The 18,720-nt window shown below is 39.7% G+C and overlaps 1 protein-coding gene across 1 annotated transcript; it reads right to left on the bottom strand.

Moving 5' to 3' along the window:
• Nucleotides 1-15,212: 15,212 nt before the first annotated feature.
• mrpl27 (mitochondrial ribosomal protein L27) lies at nt 15,213-18,530 on the bottom strand. The gene is made up of 4 exons (XM_061708673.1): nt 18,467-18,530; nt 16,929-17,057; nt 16,506-16,573; nt 15,213-15,793 (listed from the first exon to the last, which is right to left on the bottom strand). Exons 1-4 carry the CDS (start codon nt 18,504-18,506, stop codon nt 15,587-15,589), a joined length of 444 nt encoding a protein of 147 aa, XP_061564657.1. The 5' UTR covers nt 18,507-18,530; the 3' UTR covers nt 15,213-15,586.
• Nucleotides 18,531-18,720: the final 190 nt, after the last annotated feature.

Below are 18,720 nucleotides of genomic sequence, written 5' to 3'. Positions count from 1 at the left end.
CAGGGAGGATGCAGGGAGGATGGAAGGAGGATGGAGGGAGGATGGAGGGAGGACCACTGACCCGAGCTCTCTGTGATGTGGAGCAGGTCACGTCTTCAAATGCTCATTCTTCACAGTCAAGATGGTTGAATGCATGCAAGGCAAGTTTATTTATATAGCCCAATTCAACACAAGGTAATTCAAAGTGCTTTACATCAACATTAAAAGTAGCAAGACATAATTAAACAATAAATAACAAATAAAATGAAATAAAATTATGAGAAAAGAAGGTAAAATAATAAAAAGCACAAGTTGCTGAAAACTAAGGGCAGTAGAGTACCGCAGGTACACATCTCATTGGCAGTTTTCAGAAAGTATTTAATTTAAGAGTACGCTTAAATACCAAATAAAATGAAATAAAATGATAAGAAAAGAGGTAAAATAATAAAAAGCACAATTTGTTAAAAATAAGGGCAGGTAAGCACAGTTGAGTACAGCAGGTAAGTATTTAATTTAGGAGTATGCTTGAGTAATGTTTTTAGGGCTGATTTAAAGGAGCTGACAGTTGGAGCAGACCTCAGGTCTACAGGAAGTTTGTTCCACCGGTGAGGAGCAGAATAACTGAACGCTGCCTCACCTTGCTTGGTTCTGGTTCTTGGGAACCACAACAAACCAGATCCAGATGAACCTCAGGGGTCTGGGAGCTTCATAGGAACTAACAGATCAAGCATGTATTTTGGTCCAAGATTTTAAACTCTATCCTTTGACTAACTGGAAGCCAGTGTAGCAATTTCATGACCGGTGTAATATGGTCCAGTTTCCTGGTGTTTGTAAGGACTCTGAATGCATGAATATGTTCTTACATGTCTTGTTTAGACAGAATGCCCTTAATTCTAGCAATGTTTTTTAGGTGGTTGTGAGGCACCAGAGCGGCCTCCCCACGTACAGTACAAGGGGATCAGGCAAACTGGACCTGGGTGATGAGGTGTAAAGGAGAGACCCCGCAGAGCGTGGAATGCCAAAAAATAAGGCTTTTTATTGTATGCAAAAAAGCACAAAGACATACAGGCGAAGGCAAAAAATCAGTATTCTAAAAAATGGCACATTGAGGATAGCCTCTCAGCAAGCTACCTCCACTCAGCAGCCTCCTTTCTGGTATGCAGCCACTGGTTATGAAGCCAGTTAGGGTGGGGAGGTTGATTGGGCACAGGTGGGCCCAATCAGCAGAACCAGGTACACCTGTGTGCTGCTCCCCGCAGACCACGCCCAATCCTCCACCCTGCCACATACATTAAAAAGTCCGGTGACGGTGAGAAGGGGAGGGGTTGCTCACTTTCTCACAGTGGTAATATGCAGATTTAGTGATAAACTTTAAACTTAGAATGCAGGAGACTCCTTTCAAAATAATTTCTTTTACTTCACACATACCATTTATTCTTTAATTTCCACTGTGTTTAACAGCAACCCCAGCTTTTTAAAACAGTTTTTCTACATAAACCCACTGTAGAAATGTTAACATTTCTCTGAAATACATGGAACAAGTGCCTCAAACAGTCATGTGAAAGTACTCCCCTGTAATCCATGTGTTCTTTTCTATAAATACAGTAAAACATATTCCCATAGTATTGGGAATACCTCAGATGTTCAAAAATATATTACTTGTTTCACCGTGTCATAATTCATTGAACAACAATAAAGGACAGTCATGTGTGGGCAGCGCTTGTACGCCCACTTCTAACAGCATTGAACTGAAGTACCGGTAGTCATTTCCTGCATGACTTCAGTCGTCTCACATTGTTATTCATCTTCTGCCACAACAGCGTCCTTCAGGATTTATGCAGTTCCTTCTTATCTTGACTTATGTTATCAAATCTGTTCTACTAAGTAAGTAAAGTTTATTTCTGCAGCACCTTTCACACACTGGGGAACGTCACACGATGCTTCACAAAAGAATAAACACAATACAATAAATGTAAAATACAATAACATGAGAAGATAGAATAAAAACCCCTCGGAGTAAAACATGATGGTCATAAAACAACCCTCTCACTACTGAAGATGAAATAAACACCATAAAACACAACTGCTACTAGGTCTTCAAGCATATTTTATTTAGATGTTTTAAATCAAACTTGATTGGCTCAGAGTTAAAGTGCAAAAAAAAAATAAATAAATAAATGAAAAGGGAAAAAATGTAAAAGAATAAAGGAAGTAAGCAAAATCATGAATACAAATTAAGGAAAACTCAAATTCAAAATTATTTACATAAACTAATGTACAAATAAATATAAAAGGTAAAGAATGCTTGTAATGGCTCTTATGTTTTTTCCATGACTTATATATCCATTCATTCATTCATTTATTCATTCCTTCATTACATTCAGCAGATGTTTTCATCCAAAGTAACTTTCAATAGAGCAATACAATCAGGTAATTAGTTTAAAAAAACTTTCTGTGTATTAATTTGATCTTTTAAAGTTTTTTACGCCACATGTAGGTTTTAATAAGTTAAAGTTTCATTTATCCAATCATGACTTTTACAAAGCTGCAGGCAACAAGAAGAAGAAAGTGACACGTTCCTGTTTTTTCCAGTTTATTGTCTGCATTTGACTCATTCGCGTAGTTAAAAAAAACAAAAACGCCACATGTAGGTTTTACTAAGTTAAAGTTTCATTTATCCAATCATGACTTTTACAAAGCTGCAGGCAACAAGAAGAAGAAAGTGACACGTTCCTGTTTTTTCCAGTTTATTGTCTGCATTTAACTCATTCGCGTAGTAAAAAAAACAAACCAGAAACAATAATTCTTTATTTCAGACCGTCACTAAAGTGTAGAAGACGTCAACTACTGAGCTTTATCCTGCACGCACTTCCAAAAATCTCCACTAGAGGCTGCAGAAGTCACGCAGAGCATCTTGTTTTAATTCTCCCCAGAATAAGGGCAGGAAAGTCACCCTCTCTCCTGACATGGTGTTAATGTTTACTCACTAGTTCATCCAGGGAGATTTGGAGTGGAAAAAAAGAAAAAAATCCCCTCAACTTCAGTCCAAAAGGAAGCGCTGATTTACATCTTAGCACAGCGGTGCAGGAATCCTGACTGAATGTTGGAAGAGAGGAGAGTTTGGTGTGATTCAGTCTCCCGCCATGGCTCAAGAGCTGCTGACTGTGATCTTGACTTCAAGTGAGTGCATCACTGCCTTTTTCATCCTGTGTAGCTGGAACGAGCACAACTCTGTCTAAAACAGGGTAGTTGTGAGGAGGAAACGCTTGTGTACGAGAGTTCAGGTGCAGTGAACTGATCAGATATGGATCTGATTATAACTATCAACCAAGTTAACTTGTTAAAAACTGTTAAACTTGATGATAACTGCTGGGATTAGACTCTTTAAGTGGAATCTGGAGAAAGTATTTACCCAAACTGGAGATGGATCAGTGAACCCACATAAAAGGTGTTTCACAACCAGCTGGACTTAAATCTGGCTCAAATGTTTAAATTTTGATGTTCTCGAGAGGTATTTACTGCTGTGAAACGATTCTTCTGGTTGTTGGTGGACAGATAAATGGTTCTAGAAACTGTCAGCTGTTTTTGGAGGGTCAGTTTGAAGCCGAGCACCAACCATCATAACTTAAACCAGGTTTAGGCTCATGCAGAACTGAGACGCGCTGCAGTTCCTCGACTGGCCACTAGGGGCGGGCTGAAAAAGTGAAATTAAAATTTTAGAGCAGAAATAAACATATTTGCAGCCTGGTTCATAGAAATATTTTGGTCACAAGTGTTTTATTTCAAATCCTTGACAACTATAAGGGGGGTGATTTTTTTGTTCTGCGTCAGGGGATAAAGCAATAAATTACTTTTCTAAATGATTGATTAGCAGTCAACTCAGCCACTGCAGAAGCAGTCGCTGCAGGTCTTTTTTTTGTAGAATTACTAACGCCATAAGCTATATATCACTAAAAATATCAAGGATTATGCTCTGTTAGCTCTTCAGTCACAGCTCATAGGTCAAGCTCACCAAATAAACCATGAAGCTAAAGATCAGGCTTCTAAAAAAGTCAAGCTTGGTCCGAGTAAAGAGAGCTGCATGGAAGAACTGGTTAATGTTTTCCCAGCCTTGACTGGGTCAGATGTTTATCAGATCTGTGGAAACCCGAGAACTAATTTCAGTAAGAGACAGTAAGAGCTGTGTGTGTTAGTTGGAGGTTAATTTTTCTCTCGTCTCGTTTTCCATTGTCTAGATTATGCTGTTTTCAGCTTTCTGAAGCAGTAACGCTGCCTTTCTCTGTCTCTCTGCTGCACCTCAGTCTCTTGTATAGCCTTTTGTCTGGTGATTCTGCTGCTGGTGGTGGTCCTCTACAGAAAAGACCCCCTCTGCTGCAGATATAGACCCCACAGGACACAGGACTATATAGTAAGAATTCCTATCAACCTCTGTCGCCACACACACTCATCACTAGCACAAAAAAGCACCACATCCAAGCACAAAAGAGGTTCAAACATACTACAGAGACTCAAAGAAACAACCACAGAAAGAACTTTATACAAGTTCGAAGAGGTGAAACATGACCACTTGTACTAAGCAAACCACAAAAACAACAAATCAATTACAAATCCATACATCCATCATCTACAGGACTGTCTCAAAAAATTAGAATATTGTGATAAAGTTCTTTATTTTCTGTAATGCAATTACAAAAACATGTATGTCATACATTCTGGATTCATTACAAATCAACTGAAATATTGCAAGCCTTTTATTATTTTAATATTGCTGATTATGGATTACAGTTTATTCCCAGAATATTCTAATTTTTTGAGATAGGATATTTGAGTTTTCTTAAGCTGTAAGCCATGATCAGCAATATTAAAATAATAAAAGGCTTGCAATATTTCAGTTGATTTGTAATTAATCCAGAATGTATGACATTTTTGTTTTTGTAATTTTGAATAACGGGGGGGTTCGGGGGCCCCCCGATTAACCCTTGAGCCCCCCTGAAGGACTCAAAAGGACTCAAAAGCCAAATTTAGCGGGGGTCTCAATGTTGTCAAAAAAATAAACAAATTAGGCTATATAATATAATATGATAATTTGATTGACATCGCCACTCTTCTTCCTGGAAACCAGGACGGAAAGCACAAGAAGTCGAGAAATGTCACAACCCCCCCCCGCAAACAAAAAAAACAAACAAACAAAAAAAACTCACTGGGTTTGTATGTGTATATATGTATGTGTATGCGTATGTATGCATGTATGTATGCGTATATATATATGTATATATATTAAATATAGTAACAATGCACATATATATGCCTTAGGTTTTTACCAGCATGGTATCAACCATTAATATGTGTGCAGACAAGGTAAAAAAAAAAAAAGAGAGAAAAAAGACACATTTGGTCTATTTTAACTTAAGGTAAGAGGCCAGCCTGCTTAATATGGCCTGAACCCACCTGAGAGCTAATGTTTTTTTTTTAATTATTGTTATTATTATTTTGCGTTATGGCCTGTTATGAGTGTGATTTGTGAATGTGTAAGCTGCGAACCCACTTGTTGAGAGCCATCATATTTTTTTTTTATTTTGCGTGATGACCTGTTATGAGTGGAATTTGTGAATGTGTTCACATGTTTTAACACAGCTGCAGCTGTGTTAAAACATAATTTCCTGGATGGTTACATAACGTTAAATAATCAGTCATCATTGTGCAGGCTGAGGATCTGTTTAAGTGCACTGATTGCACGTCTCCGATAGTGGCATTTGTTGTTATTACTGTTATTTGAATGCACAACTCATTTTTATTGTATTTTTTTTTATTTATCTAAAAAAATACATTAGCCTAATTTATTTGTTTATTCGTTTCTGCAATGCACTGATCGTGCGCCAGTGTCTTATACCTGGTATTTATTCATTAAGTGCACTAGTGTGGTGCCAATTAATGTCTTTTATTTATTTTAATTATCGGATTTAATTTGTAAATAACATTCTGCATCGTAATGCACAATTTTGCTTCCTATTAGTAAAACAACGTGCATCTAAAATGGTTAAAAGTGTGGGTGTATTTGTCATAGGCTATAGTAGGCTGATTGTATTGGTTTATTGTATAGGGCCCCCCCGAATATGGATGGGTATTTCGCACACTGGTTGTAACCCACCAGGCCACTAAATAAACCAGTAACTAAGTACAAGTGTGTTATATTTGTCATAACCACATAAATCCTGCTCAGCATCATGACTGTCTGCTGGAGTCTGTCCCACTTCTCCATCCAGTCCTATCCCTCCAGTTTATTTTGCATTACTCTATTTAATTTTTAGATAGTTGTGGTGCTTCAAAAAGCAACCACATAGGTAAGCTGGTTAAAACAAACCCTCAAATACAATCTGACCAACAAGAGATTAAAAAAACAAATCATAGAGCCACTTCTCTGAAGAAACAAGGACTTTTTATCAGTTTATGTATCAGTTCAACTCCATTTGAAGGGGTAGCTGTTTACTTTCATCTTCCATCCCTACTATGGACAGAAACAGCCAAAGTAACCTTTACAGCAGCACGTCAAGCTGCATGAATGATGAACAAGCTCACAGAGGAGCAGTGGACATCATGTCGTGTTATAAAGTGAACAATGATTCTAATTACACACACACACACACACACACACCGTTAATGGGTTCTACGTGTCGTCATCTCTCCCCACAGGAGGATTCCCCCCACTTCCTCAGCAGGCCCTCTCTGTTCGGCCCCACCCTCGGTCCAATCACACCGTCTGCTTCCGTCTCCGTGGTTGATCAGCTTCCTGGGGGTCTGTTCGTCATCGGGAAGCCGCACGACTACCACCTGGACGGCCCTCGGCCGCGGCTGCCGTCCTACGAGAGCGTACGCAAGACAGACAGGCAGAGACACATCCACGCCATGATTGCTCAGCGCTTCGGCCTGGATGAGGTGAGGAACTACACGACCTGCACTCCGAGGTTTCAAAAACAACCTACGGGCCACAACTCTGACCTGGGTCAATGAGTGGTTGGCATACTTTGATATGAATATTGATCTACTAATAGATAACAATAAGCATAACATTAAGGGTATATGGAACATATTTGTCAAGGTTGACATTCCTCCCAGCTTTCAGTTTCTGTCTTGCCGCGCCTGTGTTCCATCTGCCCTGATTGTGTCTGCACCTGTGTCTCGTCATGTCTCGTTACCCCCTCAGTATATCTGGTCTTGTCATTCCCTTGTTCCCTGTCGGACCGTACTGTTCTTCCCTCCATGTGCTCCAAGTTTTGATCCCTGTTACTTTGAGTTTTTTTATCCTGCTCGGCAGCATTTTAGTTTGGCTTTTTGGGGGAATAAATCTTTTTGTTTTTGAGAACTCCTGCTTCCAGCCTCCCTCTCTCTCCTGCGTTTGGGTCCACACCTTACCCCCAGACGTGACAATATTAAACAGCATAATCAGAAATAACTATAGGCAGATTAATTATCCGCAGTATTTTAAAGAAAATGATAAGATCATACATAACATGGATGGAGTGGTTGATAAATGTAATACATTTTTTGTAAATGTTGGACCAAATTTAGCAAAAAAAATCCCAGATCCAGTGACATCTAATGATAATCTCATAGAAACAAATCCTAACACAGTGTTCCTTAACCCTTGTGCTGTCTTTGGGTCAAGGAAGGAGGAAGGGAAGAAGGGAGGAAAGAAGGAAGGAAGGAAGGGAGAAAACAAGGAAAGAAGGAAGGAAGGGAGAAAAGAGGAAGGGAAGAAGGGAGTAAAGAAGGATGGAAGGAAGGAAGGAAGGAAGGAAGGAAGGAAGGAAGGAAGGAAGGAAGGAAGGAAGGAAGGAAGGGAGAAGGAAGGGAAAAAAGAAGGAAGGAAGGAAGGAAGGAAGGAAGGAATGAAGGAAGGAAGGAAGGAAGGAAGGAAGGAAGGAAGGAAGGAAGGAAGGAAGGAAGGGAGAAGGAAGGGAGAAAACAACGAAAAAAGGAAGGAAGGGAGAAAAGAGGAAGGGAAGAAGGGAGTAAAGAAGGAAGGAAGGAAGGAAGGAAGGAAGGAAGGAAGGAAGGAAGGAAGGAAGCAAGGGAGGGAGGAAGGAGGGGAGGAAGGGAGGAATGGAGGAAGGAAGGAAGCAAGGAAGCAAGGAAGGAAGGAAGGAAGGAAGGGAGAAAAGAGGAAGGGAGAAGGAAGGAGAGAGCAGGAGGATAGAAGGAAGGAAAGGAAAAAGGAAGGGAGAAAAGAAGGAAGGAAAGAAGGGAGTAAAGAAGGAAGGAAGGAAGCAAGGAAGGAAGGAAGGAAGGGAGTAAAGAAGGAAGGAAGGAAGCAAGGGAGGGAGGAAGGAGGGGAGGAAGGGAGGAATGGAGGAAGGAAGGAAGCAAGGAAGCAAGGAAGGAAGGAAGGAAGGAAGGGAGAAAAGAGGAATGGAGAAGGAAGGAGAGAGCAGGAGGAAAGAAGGACAGGAGAATTAAGTAATTTTGACCCAAAGACAGCACAAGGGTTAAACCTGTGGAGGAAAAGGAGATTATAGATATTGTGAATAAATGCAAAAACAAAACATCAACTGACTATAATGAAATAGACATGAAAATAGTTAAAAGGGTTGTTGACGGGATCTCCAAACCTCTAACGCATATTTTTAACTTATCATTACAAACTGGTCAATTCCCCAATGGCATGAAAATAGCTAGTTATGCTGTTGTACAAAACTGGAGACAAACACCACTTCACAAATTACAGACCTGTCTCTCTTCTCCCACAATTCTCAAAAATATTGGAAAAACTATTTAATAACAGATTAGACAATTTCATAGATAAACACAATTTACTATCTGACAGTCAGTATGGATTCCAGAAAACCCGAACAACAGCACAAGCGTTAACTGAACTCATTGAAGTAATCACAAATTCCATAGATGAAAAGAAATACGCAGTTGGTTTATTCATTGATCTAGAAAAAGGTTTCGATACAATAAATCATGACATATTATTCAATAAATTGGAACTATATGGGATAAGGGGGTGTGCATTACAGTGGGTTAGAAGCTACTTAAAGAACAGGAAACAATTTGTGAAGATGGGAGAAAATCAGTCACAATGTTTGGACATTGAGTGTGGAGTCCCCCAGGGGTCAGTGATGGGTCCTAAACTGTTTATCATCTATATCAATGACATATGTAAAATATCACAAATACTGAAATTCATACTATTTGCCGATGACACAAACATATTTTATTCTGGTGAGAATTTACAGCGACTTTTGGACAATATTACCTCAGAATTTGACAAAATTAAAAAATGGTTTGACAACAAGTTATCATTAAACTTAAACAAAAAAAATGATGGTATTTGGAAACAATAAAAACAATCAAGCACAGGTACAGATTGAGGGTGTAAACATTGAAAGAGTACATGAAACTAAATTTCTTGGGGTAATTATGGACGACAAGATTTGCTGGAAATCTCATATTAAACACATCCACAACAAAGTATCTAGAGGCATCTCAGTTCTGGCCAGAGCAAAACAATTCCTGGATAGCAAATCACTCCTCATTCTGTTCTGTGCCCTGGTTTTACCCTATCTAAGTTACTGTTTAGAGGTTTGGGGACAGAGAGGGGAAGTATAATTTAAGGGGTACTCTAAATGTTAAGACTCGTAGAACACGAACAACTATGAAAAGATTTTTCTATATCAGTCAGTGGAGTTAAACTATGGAACAGAATGGATTCAGAATTTAAAAAATGTCCAAACATTAACCAGTTTAAAAATAAATATAAAAACATGATTCTCACGAGGTACAAAGAGGAAGGGGTTTAGCGGCTTTTAGGGGCCTGCAGATAACACTATCGGGTGAATGAGTAGATTTGTGTATATTTATGTACAGAAATGGGCAGCTAATTATATGTGTATGTATGCATGTGTATAGATATGTGTATGTATGTATATATGTATATATATATATATATATATATATATATATATATATATATATATATATATATATATATATATATATATATATATATATATATATATATATATATATGTAGGTATGTACGGGTGTATGCGTATGTATGGGTATACATATATATATGTGTCGTGTGATTATGTGTGTAAGTACATATATACATAGATAAAGAGCACATACAGTATAGTGTAAATAAGTATATTTATATAAATATTTATATGGGCATGTGTGTACAAATATATAGAAATATTCAACTATGTGTATGTATGCATGTATAAGTATGTGTGTGAGTATAATTTCAGTATATAATAATAATAATAATAATAATAATAATAATAATAATAATAATAATAATAATAATAATAATAATAATAATAATAATAATAATACTGTTATTTAGCAGTGTGAGTACAGTGTGTGAATATCTATAAATACAGGTTAAATGATCAGTGAATGGGGTAGGACTTTTTTGGCACATGTAAATCAAGAGAGCAAGTTTTAAAAGATGAAATTCGTTTTAAATTTGTTTTGTTGTTTTTTTTTCTTAAACTTCTCATGAAGTGTTTTTTTTTTTACATGTTCAAAAATAAAATAAATCAAATCAAATCTAAGAACGAGAAACAGTCCAGTGGCCTTTATTAATGGAGAGAGAGAGAGAACAGGTGAAGACACACAGTAAGGGGTCCTGGGCCAGGACTTGAACCTGGACCACCAACACCTAGGGTTGCCAAATCCCTGAGAAATAAATAAGGACCACCTCATCGGCAGGGCCGGCCAACCAGATTGCTTTCACCCTTCCTGGTGTGGTGAATTTTTTTAGCCCCTTTTTTGGCGAGTGAAACGATTTTTTAACTATTTGACTCAAACCTGAATTGAATTTGATCCATATTTTTTAATGCCATGAACACGTGGAAAACAAATTATTATCCAGCAATTCACTTTAATACAAAATAACAAAATGAACTGAATAAAATAAGTATCTTTCTTAAACAGAAACCTGTCCTGTTTAACTTAAAATTTTATAAATTAATATAAAACAATAGAAAGAAAGCAGAACATCCATTCTGTAATAGTGCACATTTTTAGTGCAATAACAAAAGTGCAAACAGAAAGTCTGTAGTAAACATATTTGTGCCTCAAAGGTCATGACTGTAGCTACAGTTGTAGTAAAAAGGAAAAAAATAACTTATGAACTCAACAGCTCAATGCCATTTTCTGACTATTTTTTGACTCTCGCAGTAATACAGGACAAAGTGCGTCCCTTTTCAGCTCAATACTGGATGCGTCCCGTATTTATAAATACGGGATGATTCCGTTTCTCAAGGGACGGTTGGCGACCCTACCGACACCAGGCCGAGTCCTGCATATTATCGCGGTGAGCCACATGGCCCCCCAAAGAACGCCTAAGAATCTGCCCTAAGAAACGACATCCAGACCAGCAGCCGGAGCTGAAATGAGGACGAGCAGAACTCCGCTTGGACCGGCGGGGGGTCAGACCCGTTGACCTTTGCCCTCGGACTCATCCTGACATCCTCCATGGAAACAGTGGCAACTCAGTGCTTTGAAATCTGTTTTCCTGGAGACATCACATCACGTGACTTAAGTTACTATATTGAATGTTTTAGCCATTTTCATGGTGGAATAGTTTTATATTTATGCAGTTGTACATTTTATATATATATATATATATATATATATATATATATATATATATATATATATATATATATATATATATATATATATATTTTTTTTTTTTTTAATATATATTTTGTTCTAATATTAGCATTAATTTGTTTATTTGTTGTTTTCTTTCTTTCATTTCTTTTGTATTTAAATTATTATTTTGGAAAATGACCGCAACATACATACAAACAAACAAACAAACAAACAAACAAACAAACAAACAAACAAACAAACATCAGTCACAGCGATCCGTCAGAACAATTAAAAGCCCAACAAAACACAATCTCTTCAAAATAAATCTGCAAAGTCAAGTTCAGGTGACGGCAGCTAGCAGTTAACACCAAAGACAGTACAGTACAGTCAGTTAGGACACAATCTAGAGTCATATACTGTACATACGCCACTAGACAGGCAACAAAGGGCCGGGTTTTCACTTCCTAAGCCAAACACTAATTTTCTGAAGCATACAGTAGAATATAGATCAATGAAATCATGGAATTCTTTACCACTGCCTTTGACTAAATTAACACAGAAATCAATATTCAAAAAGTAAATTAAGAAACACTTTGGAATATCATATGTATAGGATACCACACACACTTATACAGATACATATACATACTGGACAGGGTAAGGTGTATTTTTTATCTGATTTTCATGGCCTAAATGATGTTTTACTGTATATTGTAATGTTTCCTATGTTTTTTTGCTTTAAGATAATGAATTATATGTACGGTAAAGTTTAATGTAGGTTTGTTGTGTTATTTCGTTTTCTTTCTTTATGTCTTGTTTTTAACTGTATGTTTTAAATGTATTGTTTTTTAATGTGGACCCCAGTAAGACGAGCTTAGCTAATGGGGATCCTTACAAATAAACAGACTGCAGTGCAGCTGTCACTCAAACGTCCTCCTCCTCCTCCTGTCATGGACAGTTTTACTCTTCTGGAGTAAAAACCTTGATAGAGATGTCAGATTCTAACTCCTCCTTTGTCTCATTCCTTCCTAGCCTCCTCCGACATACGAGGAAACATGTCTCCACTCCCTGTCATCTACACATATTCAGCCTCTGGAGGCGTCGTCCCACAGCGACTCCCCGGACCCCCGTGATGATGAGCAGACTCCCAGTCCACATTCCACAGCCTTGCAGGAAGCAGTTCCCTCTTCTCTCTGAACCCTCCTCTGTTTGCTGCAGCCGAGCAACAGGAACAAGGAAAGGCTTCGGGGAAGAGAGCGGTTGAGTCAGAGCTGCTGATAAACCTGCGTGTTTCTGAAGCTTTTCACATGATAATGAGTTAATGACTGACTCAAGCTGCGAACCCCTCAGAGCGCCGCACGTTTCTGGTTCTGGGAATGGAATAACAAGTGGAAACTTATAATAGTTAAACCTTTTATTGAAATGATTCGACACCCATGAAATCCATGTTTGTGTAAACTGCAGATTTGCGGCTCTTTAACTTCTTTTCTGTTCATCACCTTTTATACCTCCATTCCACGACACAACATTTACGAGCTGAAGCAATGCAGCTTGATTGATCTGTCACTAATAAATATTTAACAGTTTTGCCAATCAGTTAAGCCCTTGTTTACGGAAGAAACAGAGGCAGAGAAACCGAGTTCACAAGTTTTCCTTCCGTCATTATCATCTTCATAACTTTGAGGTTTGTACTGACAGTTGGACAAAACTTAAAATGACTGAAAAAGTTAATTTGGGATCTAGAGACTGATGCACTCTGATCCACATGGAGACGACATCAACGCCATGGCCGAGTGTGTGACTGATGACATCAGTTAGCCAGAACAGCGAGGAGCTTCCCCAGGAACAAACCCTGGATCACCAGCAACCTGAAAGAAATCCTCAAGAAGAAGAAGACGGAGAATTACTGAGGTCAAGATCAGGACAGGACGGAGCTGGAGAACCGCGGAGAGGTGGTGGTGGGGGGTTAAGGATGAAGGAGGTCACAGGCTTCAAGCAGGAGGACCAGATCGATAGAAGTCTGGACAGACCCACTGAACTTCTTGATCAGGGCTCCATGTGATCATAAAAACTATTCACAGCCGTCTCCATGGTAACCGGATGTTTAGTTTGTGCAATTTTTCCTTTAAAAATAAAATTAAGAACACTGCCGTCTTCTTTCTGAGGGACGATCACTAAAAACCACAAGGATGGGAACTGATGGAAAGTCAGGATGGAGAAAGTAGAGTTTTCTTCTCCTCTCGCTCAAAGACCTCAGAACCAAACTGATTCTAAGTTTCTGTTCAAATGCACAATAAAAAGCTTAAACAGTTACTCAGTTGGGTTCAGTTACTCTTTAATCCGGATCAAAGTCTGGCCAGGGAAAACACAAACTGGAGAGAAACATGCTGATGGGGGGGGGCAGATAAAAGGTCTGGGGGGGAATGAGGAGACGGCTCCACGACTGCAGGTGTTCAGAACTGTTTCAGAACTCCCCTCCATGTTGTGTTCAGATGGGGGACTGCGCTGACCCGAACACATGCCATAAGGCTCTGAGTCTGCTGACTCCCCTCATCCATCACTTATTGATCTTCATGACAGCGGTGCTCCTCCCGCACACTCCCCCCGCATACCACAACCTCAAAACAACACTTCTGTCTCATCAGGATAGTTTCGTTTTTAAAGTTTAGAGCACGGCCCGAAAGATCCAGGTGGGAGGTTCTCTTCTGCAAATCCAAACCTGCTGTGTGAAGAATTAAATTAAAAAGCCTCCAGACCTCAGCGGCGAGGCGCCAGTGAGGAAAACCCGGCGCAAGCGTGACACCTCCTGGCCAACATGCGGTACTACACGGGTCCAAATATCTCTGAAAACTCAGGCCTCAAATCCAAATGGTTGATGGCACTTATCCATGAGAAACAGTCATCAATAATTAGGGTTAAACTAAGGTCATTTCAATCATGGCATATGTATTTTATTTCACTTAACGACGTTATGGACGCCACCTGGATGTAACCTTGATAGATGAGAGGCCTACAGTTCTCTTAACTAACTTTTTTCCCCCTCTAATGTGTGCCACTCTCGCTACACATGCCAGAGTTATTTTTCTTTAACCTTTACCTCAGCAAATATGTACTGTTAGAGATTTTTAGAGGTTTCCAGGTGGGTCTCATCTCTGACTTTCTTGTTGAAGCGTGGCTTCTTTTTCGTGGTTTTGGAAACGAAGAAATGATTAAAGTTGAATCAGATATCCCTTAAACGTCTGATGAGATATAATCAAGTGTGGACTCACTGCAGCGTCTGATGACGCCAGCAGGAGCGTCTCCACACGCTTCATTAAAGCCTTGATTGACTTTAGAAATTAAAAAATGTATGACCAAATGTTTGCAGCCATTTGATCAGAAAAAAGAACATTCACTTCAACAATTTTATAGACTCCTGATGCATGCGTGAGCAGAAAGACCTTCCCTCCTTATAAGGTAAAGATCATGGTGGCAACTCCATGTGTTTCACCAGGTCTCGTTTTACCGACTGAACATGGACAGATGTTTTTATCCACCGTCTCACATCAAACCTACAAAACAAACCTAAAAAGCAGCAGATCCACCTCAGGGGACGTAAATATATCAAATAATCAGCCATCATCTGTTGAGATATTCACATCAAAACCTTTAATATGATGTTCAGTGCTCAAACTGACAGCAGCTGATGGAGAACAACTGGATTCAGTATCGGGGGTTTTGTTGTGTGCTGTACATTTATCTTCACTGGAACATGATTAAATACAAGAGTCCAACTATTCCGACAGAGAACCTGTTCTGACTGCAGCAGGAACTCGTTACCGATGACGTTCAAATCCGTTTAAGAGTCACATGACTAACTCGGAGGCACAAGGTCAGACGGAGTTCGGGAGTCACTCAGGTCTCAGATCAGAAAGTGTGATTCAAAACGAATCCTGACCGGCTCCTGAATACGAGACTCGTCAGTCAGATCCGGTCCAGACCCGGTCCAGTCCCGGTTTCAGACCATGTCCACCAGTTTGAACTTGCCCCCCTGCTTGGCGGGCAGGACGTTGATGAAGGTCTTGTAGAGCACGGCTCCTTTGGGCAGCTTGGTGATAACGGTGGTGGCCTCGGGGCTGCGCGGCGCGGGGATGTACACCTCCTTAGTCATCTTGACGTGGCCGTCTTCCAGAGCATAGAGAGTGTTGTTGGTTCCCTTCCCCACCTTCAAGACAGAGACAGAGAAGCAGGACGAAATCATTGATTGGACACAGTTGTTATATAAATATGCACTTAAAAAATAAAACAACAACTAGCGGCTGGATGCATTAGCACCTTAAATTTCCCCTTAAAACTGACGATGTCCACTGAAGCTCTGGGAGCTACATCCATCGTTGTTGATGGGAAGTAAGCAACACGGAGACATCGGACGAGAGAACTGGGAGCAAGTTCAAAGTTACTTTGGCCAGTTTTTTTTAACAGCACAATCCGAAGACGTGACAGCGAAACCACGACCCCCAAAGAAAGAAAAGAGCCCCTCAAGTCTGTGTAAACGTTTTACTAAGGTGTCTAGTGCAGGGTTTCCAATGGCTACTTTAGTTTCAGGGTTTTTGATTAACTGGATATTGATTGATAGTTGATGATGTTCATGTTGCATGGGGGTCTGACTCCTGATGTTATGGTCTTGAACAAACTGGGGGGAAGGCAGGGTTCAGTTGCCTGTTCGAGCGTGAGGTTCTGCTGAAGAAACGGATACCAACCAAGGCAGGGTAAACAGTTTTTACGGTGAAGTACGGAGGTAAGATCAAACGCCCAATGATACCTACGAGTCCAGAGGGTTAAAGACTTAAATCTCAGCTGAGCTCCAGAAGGAGCCAGAGTTGCTCTGTCTCTGCTCAATCAGGTGACCTGAGGTCAAAGTTGAAGGTGTGACTTACATGTGCTCCCGGATGGTACCTCAGCTGCCGCTGCGTTGCCAGGATGTTGCCAGCATGGACAAAGTCACCTTGTAAACAGGAAAAGAAGAACATTAGTCCCATCCACAAGGGACAGATTTACAAAAGGGCATCAGGAGGTTTGGTGACACAGTTTATTGTTTTTGTGGACCCAATTCAAAATTAGCTCCTTGTGTTTAATATAAATTCTTGCTTACAGTTAAGTCACAAAGCATCACCCCTGGGTTGATCCCAAAAGTCTATGTGTGATCTGGGGAGTCCGCTTTTATATATACAATCTATAACTTTTGAGGTGAGTGGAAACAGCTTCAGCTCAAGTAATGCAGAACCTGTGAAACGTTTGGACACAAACTAAGACAAGACGCATGTACGGCAGATGGTGTAGCTGCACTGGGCCGGTATTACTTTCCGATTTCTTCAAGCCGTATCTCCGGCCCGCGCTCTTTCCTCCGAGGTTCTTGCTGCTGCCACCAGCCTTCTTAGACGCGAACCTCACCGAATCTGTCAGAACAGACTTACTGGGAACCAACAGACCTGAAATCAGAAAAATAATCACGTAAAAATAAGATCCAAACTTCAGCTTTGTTTATACCGAAGCACATTTACACTAGTTGATCAATAAGAGCATGGGAAGATTACATTTTTATTTTTTGGATATGCTGCAGCTATCACAGCAAAACACACCCCAATCAGTAGTATGCTTTTTTTGTTTTGGCTTCAGAAGAGTCAATTCACCATTGCTAACTGTAATCACCCTCAAGACCCACCTCCAAAGGTCGTTGACAAATAAAGTCAAATGAAACTGAAGTGATGAGGGCAGACAGCATATTTGTGGAAGAAAATGTGTAAGAGAATAAGGCTCTGTGTTGTTATGAAACACACACAGGCTCCTTAGCAGCCAACGGGGGAAAATAGTGACGTTTGATAGTAAGTGATTGCTTACCAAGGCAAGGCAAGTTTATTTGTATAGCACAATTCAACACAAGGTAATTCAAAGTGCTTTACATCAACATTAAGAGCAGAAAGACACAATTAAACAGTAAATAACAAATAAAATGATAAGAAAAGAGATAAAATAATAAAAAGCACAAGTTGTTAAAAAGTAGTACAGCAGGCAAGTATTTCATTTAAGGACCTTTTTAGCCCTGATTTAAAGGAGCTGACAGTTGGAGCAGACCTCAGGTCTACAGGAAGTTTGTTCCACCGGTGAGGAGCAGAATAACTGAACGCTGCCTCACCTTGCTTGGTTCTGGTTCTTGCGAACCACAACAAACCAGATCCAGATGAACCTCAGGGGTCTGGGAGCTTCATAGGAACTAACAGATCAAGCATGTATTTTGGTCCAAGACCATTCAGTGCTTTGTAGACCAGCAGTAAGATTTTAAACTCTATCCTTTGACTCACTGGAAGCCAGTGTAGTGATTTCATGACTGGTGTAATATGGTCCAGTTTCCTGGTGTTTGTAAGGACTCTGGCGGCAGCGTTCTGGATCAGCTGCAGCTGCCTGATAGATTTCTTAAGGCCTGTAAAGATCCCCTTGCAGTTATAAGTTATAATGACAATAAATAACTATCTATCTATCTATGAGGAGAAACATGAGGACGTCCTAAGCTGGTATTCTGTATGAGGCTGGTATCTGAATTGCCTTAATTTACCCAGAACAATTTTTTCCTTCTCTAATATGTATTAATTTTCTTCCACTCTGTATTTTGTTTTAAATTACACCTTTTATAGAAACGTGTCTGCTTGAAAGAACAACCGATGTTAATAAAGTTTATTCAACAACACGACCGCACAGTTAGCCACTCGCGGTTAGCATTCAACACGTTTTCGTTATATTTAACCATCAACAAACATTAAAATGGCAGAAAATGTTATTTTTTGTCTCAATAAAATCTGTCAGCATCTTTTTATTTTAACATACAACTGGAGATCTTTGATACCTGCTCTGAGCTGCAGCACCAAGGACGTCAGCGCCGCCATCGCGAAAATTACGTCACATCCGGATATTTTCGTTACATTCAAACTCCCGTAAAATGTCGGGAAATATCATTCACCTAAGGAAAATTAGAGCCTGATTCCAAAGAAGGGTGGTAATAAAACAGGGGGTAATTTATTAGGGTTTTTGGCAGATGGGCTACATATGCAGTCTATTGTGTAGTGTTTTCAGGGTCTAGTAGTCTATGGTCTACCGTCG

Source organism: Cololabis saira, chromosome 19, assembly GCF_033807715.1.
Source record: "Cololabis saira isolate AMF1-May2022 chromosome 19, fColSai1.1, whole genome shotgun sequence".
NCBI classification, from domain to species: domain Eukaryota; kingdom Metazoa; phylum Chordata; class Actinopteri; order Beloniformes; family Belonidae; genus Cololabis; species Cololabis saira.
This window is presented reverse-complemented; position numbering and strand designations above follow the sequence as displayed.

Excerpts from the sequence above, each read along its gene's own strand:
- mrpl27 (XM_061708673.1), bottom strand. The coding sequence starts at position 18,506 with ATGGCGGCGCTGACGTCCTTGGTGCTGCAGCTCAGAGCAG. Across the intron at positions 16,574-16,928 it reads CGGCTTGAAGAAATCGGAAA|GTGACTTTGTCCATGCTGGC; the intron begins GTAATACCGGCC and ends CCTGTTTACAAG. Across the intron at positions 15,794-16,505 it reads GGTACCATCCGGGAGCACAT|GTGGGGAAGGGAACCAACAA; the intron begins GTAAGTCACACC and ends TCTGTCTTGAAG.